The sequence below is a fragment of the Strix aluco genome, chromosome 9 (assembly GCF_031877795.1).
Source record: "Strix aluco isolate bStrAlu1 chromosome 9, bStrAlu1.hap1, whole genome shotgun sequence".
NCBI classification, from domain to species: Eukaryota; Metazoa; Chordata; class Aves; order Strigiformes; family Strigidae; genus Strix; species Strix aluco.
The window spans coordinates 31,296,882-31,309,154 of record NC_133939.1 but is presented as its reverse complement, the minus strand read 5'-3'; the positions used below and the strand labels follow the sequence as shown (position 1 = coordinate 31,309,154).

Below are 12,273 nucleotides of genomic sequence, written 5' to 3'. Positions count from 1 at the left end.
TGTTCTCTATCAAAGTGCACATTTTTGTTTATTCATATAGTAAGGTGAAGTATTTGAAGAGTTAGCTCACATCAAGATACGCATCATTATGAAATAATTTCCTCTGACATACAACTATTAATTATTGGTCATTGGATGAAGGGTTGCAAGCATATAATGAGATAAGCAAAATGTTACTCTGTTACCAAAAATCTGCACAGATAAATAGCTTATCTACATATGTCCTATATTTCTGCCAGTTGTGTACAAGGTGACAACTTCCCTATATTTTAAAAAAACACAGTTAGTGTGGATTTTATTTGCATTTCCCAGATCTTGTGTTGCCATGGGCTTTACTCTGGCCTAAGTTTAAGCTATTTCTGCAAAATCTTTGTAGGTCATAAAGTTATCTATAGTGTTACAAGACACTGTTTTAATTTTTTTCTTATAGTTCCAACTATAAGTTCAAACTTTTTCCTAGCAGTTCTGACAGGATGGAGGCTGTGATCCGATGGTGCTCTTGTTTTATTCAGGCTTTCTGGTTCCACCATTTTTGCAAACAGGGATGGTTCCAGGGTGCTTGTGCTTCATTGGTAGGACAATTTCTAAAAAAGCCGGTGAAATTCTAGGTATTCTTCCTCAGGATTTGTGCTGCTACTGCCACCAATAAACGTATGTGGCCAAGAAGGGGTGTGGGTAGTTCTTAGCTCTAGAGCGGTGTCTCGTCCGTGTCATCTCCTTCGTTCTGCTCCTTCATCTGTGCTCTGAGTACTGACGGTGCTGTGTGCTTGCACAGCATGTCTAGCAAGGACTTTCGGAATGATTTGCAAAGGAAAAAGTATATGAATGGATCGAGGCAAGCGTTGAGCGATGTCAGCCACAGCGTGCTCTCTTTCAGGTAAAACAAGGTGTTCTGGGCGGAGCACTCGAAAACATCTCTCGTTTGGCTCAACGTGTAGGGGATTCTGGTAAAGTGGAACGGCACAAAACAGATAAAGAACACTGCGATAATGATGAAAACCTTCAGATTTACAGTCTTTTTGGATGCCTTTCCTGTGCATCTTGTCCTTTTATAGGATTTGTACAGTTCTTTACTTATGAGTATGTAGCATACAACTACGACTGCTAAATTAACCCAGAAGATAAGTTGACAAATATAGTTTACAATTTCATGCCAGACTAAGCCAAACTCAGATTTCAAGAGAGCACACTTTTTAACGTTCTCAGGCGTTTTCTTCCTGTTTGATAGAATCATGTTGGGTAATGAAAGAGCAAACATGAATATCCAAATTGCTGTGGACAGGATCTTGGCACCTAAAAGTTTCCTCGGTGTTGATGTTCTGAATGGCGAAGCAGCTTTCTGATAGCGATCGATAGTTATTAGACCAAGAAACAAAATGCTAATGTACATGGTGAAGTAAAATACAACCTGAGTGACCTGGCAGACAAATCCCCTCAGTACCCATGATACCAACTTTGCATCGCTAAGGATTTTAAATGGAAAAGTCAAGATCATGAGGAAGTCAGAAATGACAGTGTTCTTGAGGAAGATGATGAAATTGGATTTACTGGATACTTTAAAAAAGACCCACATTGCCAGGCCGTTCATGGTGATGCCCACCAGGAACAGAATTGTATAAAGCAAAGGAAAAATGACTTGGCTGATTTTGTTATCACTGGTACAGTTGCTGTCGTTTCTAGAGTAGCTGAAGTTGGTTGCAGCTTTCATTTGCATTTCGTCTTTTTCCCCTCCCTGTAAAAACAAAAAAGAAAAAAATGAAATTGTGAGTTATATCTGTCATGAGACTTTTTAGTACATGTTTAATTTGTATGTTGGGAACATTTATTTGGGGATTTTGACTGCTGCAAGTTGTGTTTTATTTTACCCAGGACTTCAGGTTTCTACAGAAGAGCACTAGATGTAGCCATGTTTGTAAGGTGGCCTGGTTTGACCTTCTGGGATTGAAATGCTGAGGTGACCTTCCATCCACCCATTGCCCTGAGCTTCCATCCATCCCCCTGAACTTGCCCCTTTTTACTGTATTTCTGCTTGGCTGGCTGGCTGTCTTTCCCAGTGGTGTTATTTCAGTCTCCCTTTTGGTTGTCCTTGAGGCTGATGTCTGCCTTCCCCTCCCTGCCCCTGCTCACACCCCGGGAATAGCTGCTCACAGGCCGCTGCCGTTTCACCCAGGTGCTCTGGGGGGGAGGTGGCACCCCACACAGTCACTGCTTGTTGCTTCCAAGGGGAAGAAAGTGCGAGAGGAGCAGCTGCTTTTCAACCCTACACCTTAGCACGGGGACAGCTCACGGTCCCTTCAGCAGTTTCACATTTGCCAGCAGTCTGAAGTTATCTGTAGCTCTGTTTATGTGGGTATTCATGTAGACCTTTACTTCTAGTTTGACAGTTTATCCCATCATTTTCCTAAATCATTTGCTTTACCGGTGCCACGTTGCAAATAAATCTAAAATGTCACTGACCCGAGCCAGCAGGCGTTGCAGCCCCTGTGCTCTGCAGCGAGCGCCCACCTGAAGTCGGTGCCGAGGCCCCTGCGTAGCCCCTCCGAGCCCGCTCTTGCTGCGAAACTGAGAGCGCGTTGGCCGGCCGGTCATCCGCACATGCTGCATGGCTGGCACCCGCCTGACCGGCCGCAGGGGCTGGGCTGGCAACTGCGGCTCTTAGTCCCAAAACGTCGATCAGATCAGATCAGATCAGGTGGCCTGGGAAAGCCAGGCGGGGTGCTGGGTCGGTCAGTGTTGCAGTTCAAAAGGAGCGCGTTTCAGCTGTGTGGTGATGCCACTGTGAACACTGCTATAGTTCTGTGTGACCTCTGCCTTTGTAAAATAACGCACGCGGGGAGTTGATGCTTTGTCAGCCGATGCCCAAACTTCCCTGACCACTTCCTTACAGAGCTGCAAAGTTTTATTTCTATCTGTAAGATAGAAATAGATTGGCTTATGCCTGAAACATGTAACGTACTCAGCTGCCAAGTCTAATCCCAATGAAATACGTGTTCCCTAAGCATGCAAAATCAGACACCTTCCAGCACCCCGAAATCAAAGAGGAGGTTACCGTGGCGTGAGAAGCGAGGAGAGGCTGGGCTGTTCCCTGTGCTGGGGAGCTGGCGCTGCTGGTGGAGGCCGTTGGCGGTTCCTCCAGCTCTTCACCACGGAGCAGCCAGCAGCATTCAGGCGCAGGTCCCCTGGCGCAGAGGGGGGCTGGAGGAGCAGCTCCGCATCCTGGCTGTGAGACAGACCTTCCTCTGGCTCTGCGCTGGTTTCTGAGCCAGAGACAGCTGCAAATTCCAGGTGACGCTTGCAGTGCTTCTGCTTTTGTTTCCTCTAGAAGAGAGAGAGAAATAGATCTATTTACAATAATTAGAGGTTTACTTCCTGCTTTTGACATACTAACAACAGAATCACTATTTTTAGAAGACAGCATGTATTTTGTAAGACTGGGCAACTTTTCTGAGCGTAGAGTTGCAGTCTCGTCTACTACCTTCTTGCCTTGTGATTCTTTAGTGTTGTTTTTGTACACAGCCTTCTTTTTTAAAAACTTGTTAAGTAGTTGAAAGAAGCGATTGGTTAGTTTGGAGGAGGTAAGTATATTACTGAACAAAATATTTATGCTTTATGAGACTTGCAGAGCAGTGCTGAAAGTTATATACAGTGAAAGTTATATACAGTGCATCAATATTATGTTTTAGTAAAAGACTAAATATAACCAGTTACAATTCAAATAAACTATACGTATTTCAGTTTCTTTGAGATGTGCAAAATAGGAATTTAGGAGTTGGGCTGCATCTTTTTTTCAATGGATTTGTACATAATAAGAGAAATGTCACACAGTTTCTAGACATCTGTCTTCTGTTTACCAATCTGCCACTGACTGTTGCTCCAGGGGACAGTTAGGAGGGTCACCCGTCTGCATCCTCTGACTGGCCTTACAGACACATACAGAATTCATAGTATCAGATGACATTTCCCCCCTGCTGTAGTTTTACCCTGCTCTTTAGTGATTTCATTTGGCACTGTTTCCTCCACACAGACAACCCCAGGAGATGCTTTTTGTGACACCAAGTCGGTTATTGTTTATTGCAGTCTGGGCTATGTGGGTCGGGTTTCTGTAGGTGGGTGCAGAAAAAGAAAAGAGACTTCACTCCTATCTGGTCTTTCCAGGATGAATCTTCAAGTCACGAGTGTAACCAGCGCATGATTCTCCTTTATGGTGTCGGTAAGGAGCGTGATGAAGCGAGGCATCAGCTGAAGAAAATTACCAAAGACATCCTCAAAATTCTGAATAAGAAGAGTACAACTGAAATGGGTGGTAAATGCTTTAACGCTGCTGTCGGTGGCCTGTAGTGGAGGTGACGGGGGCTGTGAGGTGTCAGCACGTTGTCTGGAGCTGTGCATGTTGATCACGTCGTTTGGCTTTCACCCCCTTGGCAGCGGCAGGGTGAAGCGCTGCCCGGAGCCGGCCTGCCCCACGCCTGCACCGCAACGCAGAGGCCACTGTGCCTAAAATCCCTGTTTCCACTGTAACCGCTGGCTGTAACCGCTGCTGCTGGGCTGAACCCCCCCTAGGAGACACGGGGCAGCCAGTGATGCATGCTCCTTACCCTCCTAGAGAAACTGGCTGCTCTTCAGCCTGTCTTGGGTTTTGCATTGGAATAACCTCGAAGTAACGTTGATATTGTTACACGCTGTGGCATATATTTGTCCCAGATATAGTGGAAAACTGAGGCAGGTAGGGTTTTATGTAGTCATGAGTAAAGCTTATGAAGATTTTTATTGTTTTTTAAACCAGTAATAATGCAAAACTGCTAGGGCTCCATTAAATATAAAATGACCAATATAATTTTTTTTGTCTGTTAAGTTGGGGATGAAGGGCAAAAAGCCAGGAAGACCAAACAAGAAGCATTTCCAACCCTAGAGACCGTGTTCACAAAGCTGCAGCAACTGTCCTATTTTGATCAACATCAGGTGACATCTCAGGTACTTCCCTTGTAAAATCGTAGCCTTTCACATTCTGCTGTAGAGATACCAAATAGGAAGCAAATCAAGGTTTTTGGAAGTGTTTTGTATAGACAAGAATTTTCGGTGCACTGCTTCAAAGGCGAGAGGAAAAAAATGCTGCCTTGGTGTTCTAAAACACTGGCTTCCCTAGATATTTGGGTGTTTGGTTGGTTTGTTTGGGGGGTTTTGTTTGTTTCTTTTGCAAGAAGCTTTCTGGATTATTACAGATGTCATGATTTTGTAATGAAAAATTTGAAATAAATTTACATAAATTTCCCTTAACAGCGTTGTTTAGGGCTCATTGATAAATTAGGTACTTATTAGCCAATCTCCTGCATGTGTATAAGGTGTGTTACTGTATCGGTGTTTATGAAGGACAGTGAACAATCCTGGGGTTTTGTGCAACAACCTGAGTGTCTTGGAGAAGCTGGTGGATTATTCAGTTTGTTCTTTTCTGGATGTTAGGATTTATAGCCTTTACTGATACAAAACTGTATCAGTGGCTGACTGGAGAACATAAATAATTTGTTTTAAATGACAAGTCCAGTTTTCCTGGTTTATATTAGGACTTGTAAGTGTGCAAATATATTAGCGTAGCATTTAATCACTTTGTCAGGTGTTAAAGTTTTTAAGTATATTTTAATAACCAGAGGCTAGCATAAAAAGCAAAGTAAAAGAGCTACACGTTTGATACTTAATTTATAAGGCCTATTTGGATCTGGTCTTTTGAATGAATTTATGGGTTTGTTTGCAGGATAACGTGTTGTTAATTATCTGAAAACCATCAATCAAAAAATCACAATGCAGTAAGATGGAAGGGAAAATGATTTTGCCTCTTTTTAAAAGTCAAATACTCCACAGAATAAAAATTAGTATTGTAGGTGTTAAGAACAGTTTGACTCTCAGCTGTAAAGCAGCAGAAGAGCATTTTCTGTGTTGTCAGTTTTGAAAATAAAATGGCATTACGACTAGGATAGTAGAGTAATAGATGTACTCACGCATGATTCGTTAGTGCTTTTGTCTGCAAAATGCTGTCACTTGCTGTTACCTCTTATAAAATAGGGGGTTTGGAGCACAGATGTATCTGAGAAGCCCTCAGTCACCGTATGACTTCTCAACATTTATTTTCACAGATCTCCAGTAATGTTCTGGAGCAGATAACTAGTTTTGCCTCAGGAACATCCTACCATCTTCCCTTGGCTCACCATATACAGCTCATCTTTGATCTCATGGAGCCAGCACTGAATATCAATGGGCTTATAGACTTTGCAATACAGGTAGACAGAGTTCATTTTGGGGGGGGTTATGTCAGGATAAAGCTGTGATACGTTTTCTGTAAACCCAGAAAAAAACCAAGAGCCAGACTGCAAATTCTCCTGATTTCCTGCCGTGCGCTTTCATCTGTTTCGGTTTTCTGACCTCTGAGTGCCAGCTATTTCCCCTTCTGTCTTACTTTGACAGTTATGGAGAATCAGTGGATGTATTTTATTTTAAAATCGTTCAAAATTAATAAAATTCTGGATTATTTTAGCACAGAGTATTTTAGGATGGGCTTCACTGTTTCAGGCTGAACCATCGTACTACACAGTAAAGCACCTGGGTGCCAGAAATGCCGTGTATTTCTGAAGAGCAGTTCTGAGGGACATTTTTGATACTTTAACAGTTTATTTTGCTCCTCTTTCCCCTGTCCTGTAGTAAGGAATTTCATTTTCGTTTGCCATACAGTTTTTCCTTAATGTGGGGTTTTTTTTGCACGTATTTTATGTGTTTAACTTGGAAGTGGTGTTCAGTTTGTGATTTTTGTGTGTGCGTTTTCAGCTGCTGAACGAGCTGAGCGTTGTGGAGGCAGAGCTGCTGCTGAAGTCCTCCAGCCTGGCGGGAAGCTACACCACGGGGCTGTGTGTCTGCATCGTGGCCGTGCTGCGGCGTTACCACGCCTGCCTCATCCTCAACTCGGAGCAAACCGCGCAAGTCTTTGAAGGGTTCGTGGCAGCTGCGGTTTTCCAAAAAGACGTAATTTTTGGTGTTCTCTCTTAAGCAAAAACTGCGTTGGGGTTGAGGTAGCGAGGCTGCCTGTCGCCCCGCTGTTGGAAGGCCGTCAGTGAGCGTGGGTGAGGGCAGCAGGTGGCTCCCCACTGCTGGGGGCTGGCAGGACCCGCGCTCTTCTTCATCGAGGAAGAGGGGGGAGCTGCGTGTCTTGATTTTTCTGCCCCCTTGCCCCATTCCGCCCTGGGCTCCTCGAGTTGCCTCTGTGTCCACCAAAGCTCATGAGCCCCCTCAGGCTGCAGACGCCAGGTCTGTCTTTGCGGTGCCCAGGGAGCGGTGGGGTTTACCTGAGATCGAGCAGCACGAGGCGCGTTTCTGAGGTGTGTTGGAATGAACTTGGAATGGTTTTATTTTTGCAGGTTGTGTGGGGTGGTAAAGCACGTCGTCAATCCCTCAGAGTGTTCCTCCCCAGAAAGGTGTATCTTAGCTTACCTCTACGATCTCTACGTGTCTTGCAGTCACCTGAGAAGCAAGTTTGGAGACCTTTTCAGGTGGGTGCTAATGGGATTTTTCTCACCGCTGCCTAGCCTGCTGCAGGCTGCGCTGGTTTCAGTCCAGTTTGCTTTCCGTGGAAAATACACCGTTGCTGCTTTACCTTTACTGGGGCAATTTCCTCGCCCGTGCCAGCGCGGCAGCGCAGTGCAGGGTCCTGAGCCGGTGAAGCCCACACGGGTGCAGGCTGAGGAGGAGCAGAGCCGAGCCCTCCTTGTAGCCCCATGCCTTTGGCAAGGCCCCGGACCCCTCCCTGCACACTTTTGCTTTTGCAGATTGTGATGTGACTGATTCGGGTCTACAGCACATCAGCAAATTGGCTGTAGTACGTACAACATTGGGTGGAAAAATAACAAAATCTTAGCTGACGCAGTCTATATAATAGACTATTAAATATTTCCTTTGGTGTGGGGAGAGGCACAAACATGTTTGTGAAGTTTTAAGCTCGAATGTTCAGTTCCTTGATTTTTAAATTAAAAAAATATTTAAGGTACCCATGTGCTGTATTTTTGGCTCTTACTTTTTAAAGGGGGAGTGGAAACCTGTCATATGCAAATATGCATCTTGTGAGACCTACAAACCACTTCAGTTACTGTTTCCCCTCCTACTTTATATACCTGGTTTTGGTTTGCGTATTCCAGATTTGTGGTTTTCATTTCATAGGGAGCAGGAAAAGGGTTCTCAGTAATAATCTTAATAGGTTTACAAACACATGGGAACAGTAGCATTTAATATGAGAAAAAGGAAAAAGAAATATGAAATATAGAACTTCAGAAGTGTCTTAGTTGTATGTTCATTTTTCTGCTTAAAACCTAAAGTTCAGTAACACAATAAAAAATAACATTTTAATTAATACTAACCTACAATAGCAAATCGAAACATCATCTAGTAATACAGAGATATTTAAGGTAATAATTCTTATATTAAATATGTGATATACAGCACGTGATTTGAATCCCCTTTTTTTCAGACAAGTGGAGTTAGAAATTCTCTGAAAACTGGTAATAAAATTTCTGTATACATTTTTTAAACAGCTGTGTATAAGGTAATAGTGCTACACTCGTTTTCTTCTTGGTTTCCTTGTTACAATTGAAACAAAACCAAAAGCGGTGGCTGTACACGCCAATTTTTTTAGCCCCTTTTTAGCACGCTCTAAGTCCAGCTATTTCTCTCTCTCTCTAAGTCAGTTTGAAGTGACGATAACTACAGTTCAGAAATGTTCAGATTTAGAGCCTTACCTCCCATATATTGCAGTGTTTCGCATGTGGCTTCTGCTCTCCCCTGCAGTGTTTCTCATGACCGGGTTTGCTAAGCGAGCTGCATGTTATGCTTTAGTATGCCTGGTATAGTTAGTTGCATTCACTAAACTTCCTTTTTTAAAATCATTCCTTCGCTTTTTTTTTTTTAAATCTTATCTTCTGACCACTCCCCCAGCATTACTTCTTGTGCAAGTACAGTATCAGAGGCCGCTTTGCTCACATTTTTGTATCGTTTGGGTTTTGGACCTTTCTGTGGCCCGTGGGGTGAGCGCAGGTGGCTGCTGCCATGCCAGTGTCGGGGACCTGCGTGTGCCCAGGGTGCCCCTTTACTAGTGCCTGAGGTTTGAGCCAGGGTTTTTCCTTTGCTGTTACACTGGCTGTTAGAGCAAAGGGTTAAGGTCAGTCATGACCCTTCTTGTAGATTAATTATCCTGCTAATGGAGCATCCGAAGCCCATTGCCCCTCCAGGCAGCACAGAGCCTCCTCTGTCCTTTCCTCCTGTGGCCGGTGGGCTTCTAAAACATTCCAAAGGTTTCATCTATTTCAAGTTAATTTCAGTGAATAGATTTTCTCAGTAATGAGGAAGCCTCCCCAGTTGGGGTAATTAGTGAAGTTCATCCATGTGGACATGGTTTCCAGCTGTGGTGTAAGACCCAAAGCTTGAGACAAACACTCCTTAGAACATCTGGCGTGTGGAATTTGCATTCTTCACTAACACCTTTTTTTCCCCCAAAATAAAGACAATTAACATAGAGGTATTCCTAGCCTGGAACATTTTGTGACCTTTTGTCATAATTATTAATGTCAAAATATGACCTTTAAGTATCTTTTCTCTGTTTACTGATTTCAGAAAGTCTGTTATGTCACATTATTACCAAATGTAGAGGTTTTAGTTTAGATAAATTTTTTCATTTTCCATAACTAATTCTTCTCACCACCACTGCAGTTCACTGTGATAGCACATAAAGGGGGAGCAGCGTTGTGAAGCGCTGTTACAGTTGATTGTAGAGGTGTCTGGTGCTCCGGAAGGTTATTGCTAGTAAGGACTGAAGGGGCTGGTCCTTACCAGTTGCTCACAGCTTTGGTCACAGAAACATCATAGAAGCGATGTGGAAACGTGAGACTTTGCAGGAAAACTTGAATGAAATTGATGTATCAGCCTTATTTTCTGGTAGATGCTCCTTATCAAAAATGAGTTTGAAAATGTGTAGAGTGGTAACCAAATGAGGATTTTCTCATCGCACGTGGTATGTTCAACAGCGTTCCTCCAAAGGACGTTTTTTGGCAACTCTCTCTTTTTTTTGGTCCTCAGTAGTGCCTGTTCTAAGGTGAAGCAAACAATATACAGCAATGTTCAGCCTTCAAATTCCAATTTACTGTGGGACCCAGAGTTCATGCTAGATTTTATTGAGAATCCTTCTGCTCACAGCATTAACTACTCAATGCTGGGCAAGATCCTGAGTGATAACGCGGCCAACCGCTACAGCTTTGTCTGCAACGTGCTGATGAACGTGTGCATGGGTCACCAGGATGCAGGCAGGTAAGGCAGACCGGGCTGGAGTCACATGCTATAGATGAGGCTTCCTTTCACCTTTTTGTTTGGGGTCTTGTTTGCAATTGTTTTCATTCATTACTCTTTCTGGTTGCTGACAATGTATTGAGTAAGTTTCCTCTGGGTTATTTCACGCACTCAATCTGCGTAATTTGGCGGTAGGGAGTGACAAGTAGAAAGTCCTCACCGTAAGACAGGCAGTGAGCTCTGGTATCAGCAGTTGTGCCGCTTCAGACAGAACTGCTCAGCACAGTCTTTGCTCCTTAGAAGCCTGTAAACGAGGGACGGTTCTGCATTAGGTCGTTTCCTTCTGATGTAGTCGGTGTTTAATTTATTAAAAGTGTAACTTATTTATTATGGATTTCATCTTTGTAGGTAATATGTAGATTTTTCCAAAACCATTTTTTAAAAGTATTAAAATATTTTTTAAAGTATTATTTACTGGATAGAAGCTACCAGAGTTACACCAGCTGCCAGTTACATTTGAAGAGAAGCCTGGATCTCCCGGTGCGCAGTCCAAGTCACGTTCGGGCCGCGAGCGGTGGCCCCGCGCTGTCTGGCTGTCGCTGCCTCCTGACACCAGCGGGCGCTGGCTCCTGGCCCATCAGGTGGAGCTTGGCTCTGACCCAGCGGGACACTTCGTGGGTCTTAAGTCTATGTTAGATCTTCTCAGATGATCTCAAGTTACTCACAAGAAGTATAGTGAAGAACCCTTGCAGGAAAACATCAGTTAACAACTTAACATCAGGTTTTACGCTGACAGTATGTTTTCTTTTGTAGTTCAGATCTTCTGCTCTCAGTTGATTCCTCCTTCCAGTGTGTAAACACACAAACTCAGCCTTCTTGGGCAAATGTAGCACCGCAATGCTGAAACTGTTTTACCCTGATTTTCCATGCTGCAAAGTCTGTGATGTAGGTGAGGTGGACACCAGTTTTTGGATGCAGTCTTTACCCCTGTACCCAGCACCTTTATTGCTCTTATACAATCAGAACCACCAGAATTTGGTGTTCTCTTCTGATTCGGTTCCAATTTTTATTAAGAAAATCTTGGTCTTGATAGTTAGGCCTAGGTGCAGCAGTAGCTGGCAGTCTTTTTTAAGGTTGCTTACAGATCACAAAACTCAAGGAAATTGTGGAATTTTTTTTTTCCTTTTCTGTTTGACTCCTGCCCAAAGTGTGTGCGGTTCCTGTATCCTTCTCCCTGTCCCCAGTGTGAAGCCGTCTCTGAAATGTTCAGAGCAGGTCCAGAGGAGCCACAAGGATGCTCAGGGGGCTGGAGCATCCCCCCTGTGAGGACAGGCTGGGAGAGTTGGGGGGGTTCAGCTGGAGAAGAGAAGGCTCCGGGGAGACCTTAGAGCGGCCTCCCAGGACTGAAAGGGGCTACAGGAAAGGGGGGAGGGACTCTTGATCAGGGGGGGTAGGGATAGGATGAGGAGTAACGGTTTTAAACTGACAGAGGGGAGATTTAGATGAGATCTAAGGAAGAAATTCTCCCCTGTGGGGGGGGTGAGGCCCTGGCACAGGTTGCCCAGAGAAGCTGTGGCTGCCCCCTCCCTGGAAGGGTTCAAGGCCAGGTTGGACGGGGCTTTGGGCAACCTGGGCTAGTGGAAGGTGGCCCTGCCGAGGGCAGGGGGGGTCACTAGATGGGCTTTGAGGTCCCTTCCAGCCCAAACCAGTCTGTGATTCTATGAAATGTGGGGCATCCTTGACGGAGCAGAGCAGCTGAGGGGAAGCAGTGTTGTAAGAGCGATAAAGGGGAACATCTAAATGTGGCCAAACAAGTTTCACTGTGAAATAGAGAAAAAATAACTTGCACTGGGATGAGTCAACTCTGCTCTGTTTTTTAAAATGTTACATAACTCTGAATCACACACCAACTCACACGTTACCCAGGGTGTGATCTGTGAAGTAAAATTCATTAATGACTCCGTG

At 44.2% G+C, this 12,273-nt stretch overlaps 1 protein-coding gene across 1 annotated transcript in view; it reads left to right on the top strand.

Annotated features, from left to right (window-relative positions):
• Window positions 1-12,273, top strand: part of MED12L (mediator complex subunit 12L) — a 138,717-nt gene that overhangs the window by 91,206 nt on the left and 35,238 nt on the right. Inside the window, exons 16-21 of the mRNA XM_074833278.1 lie at window positions 4,156-4,303; window positions 4,853-4,971; window positions 6,126-6,269; window positions 6,811-6,974; window positions 7,398-7,529; window positions 10,102-10,329. Coding sequence (XP_074689379.1) covers window positions 4,156-4,303; window positions 4,853-4,971; window positions 6,126-6,269; window positions 6,811-6,974; window positions 7,398-7,529; window positions 10,102-10,329 — 935 coding nt within the window. The remainder of the gene's footprint in view (window positions 1-4,155; window positions 4,304-4,852; window positions 4,972-6,125; window positions 6,270-6,810; window positions 6,975-7,397; window positions 7,530-10,101; window positions 10,330-12,273) is intronic.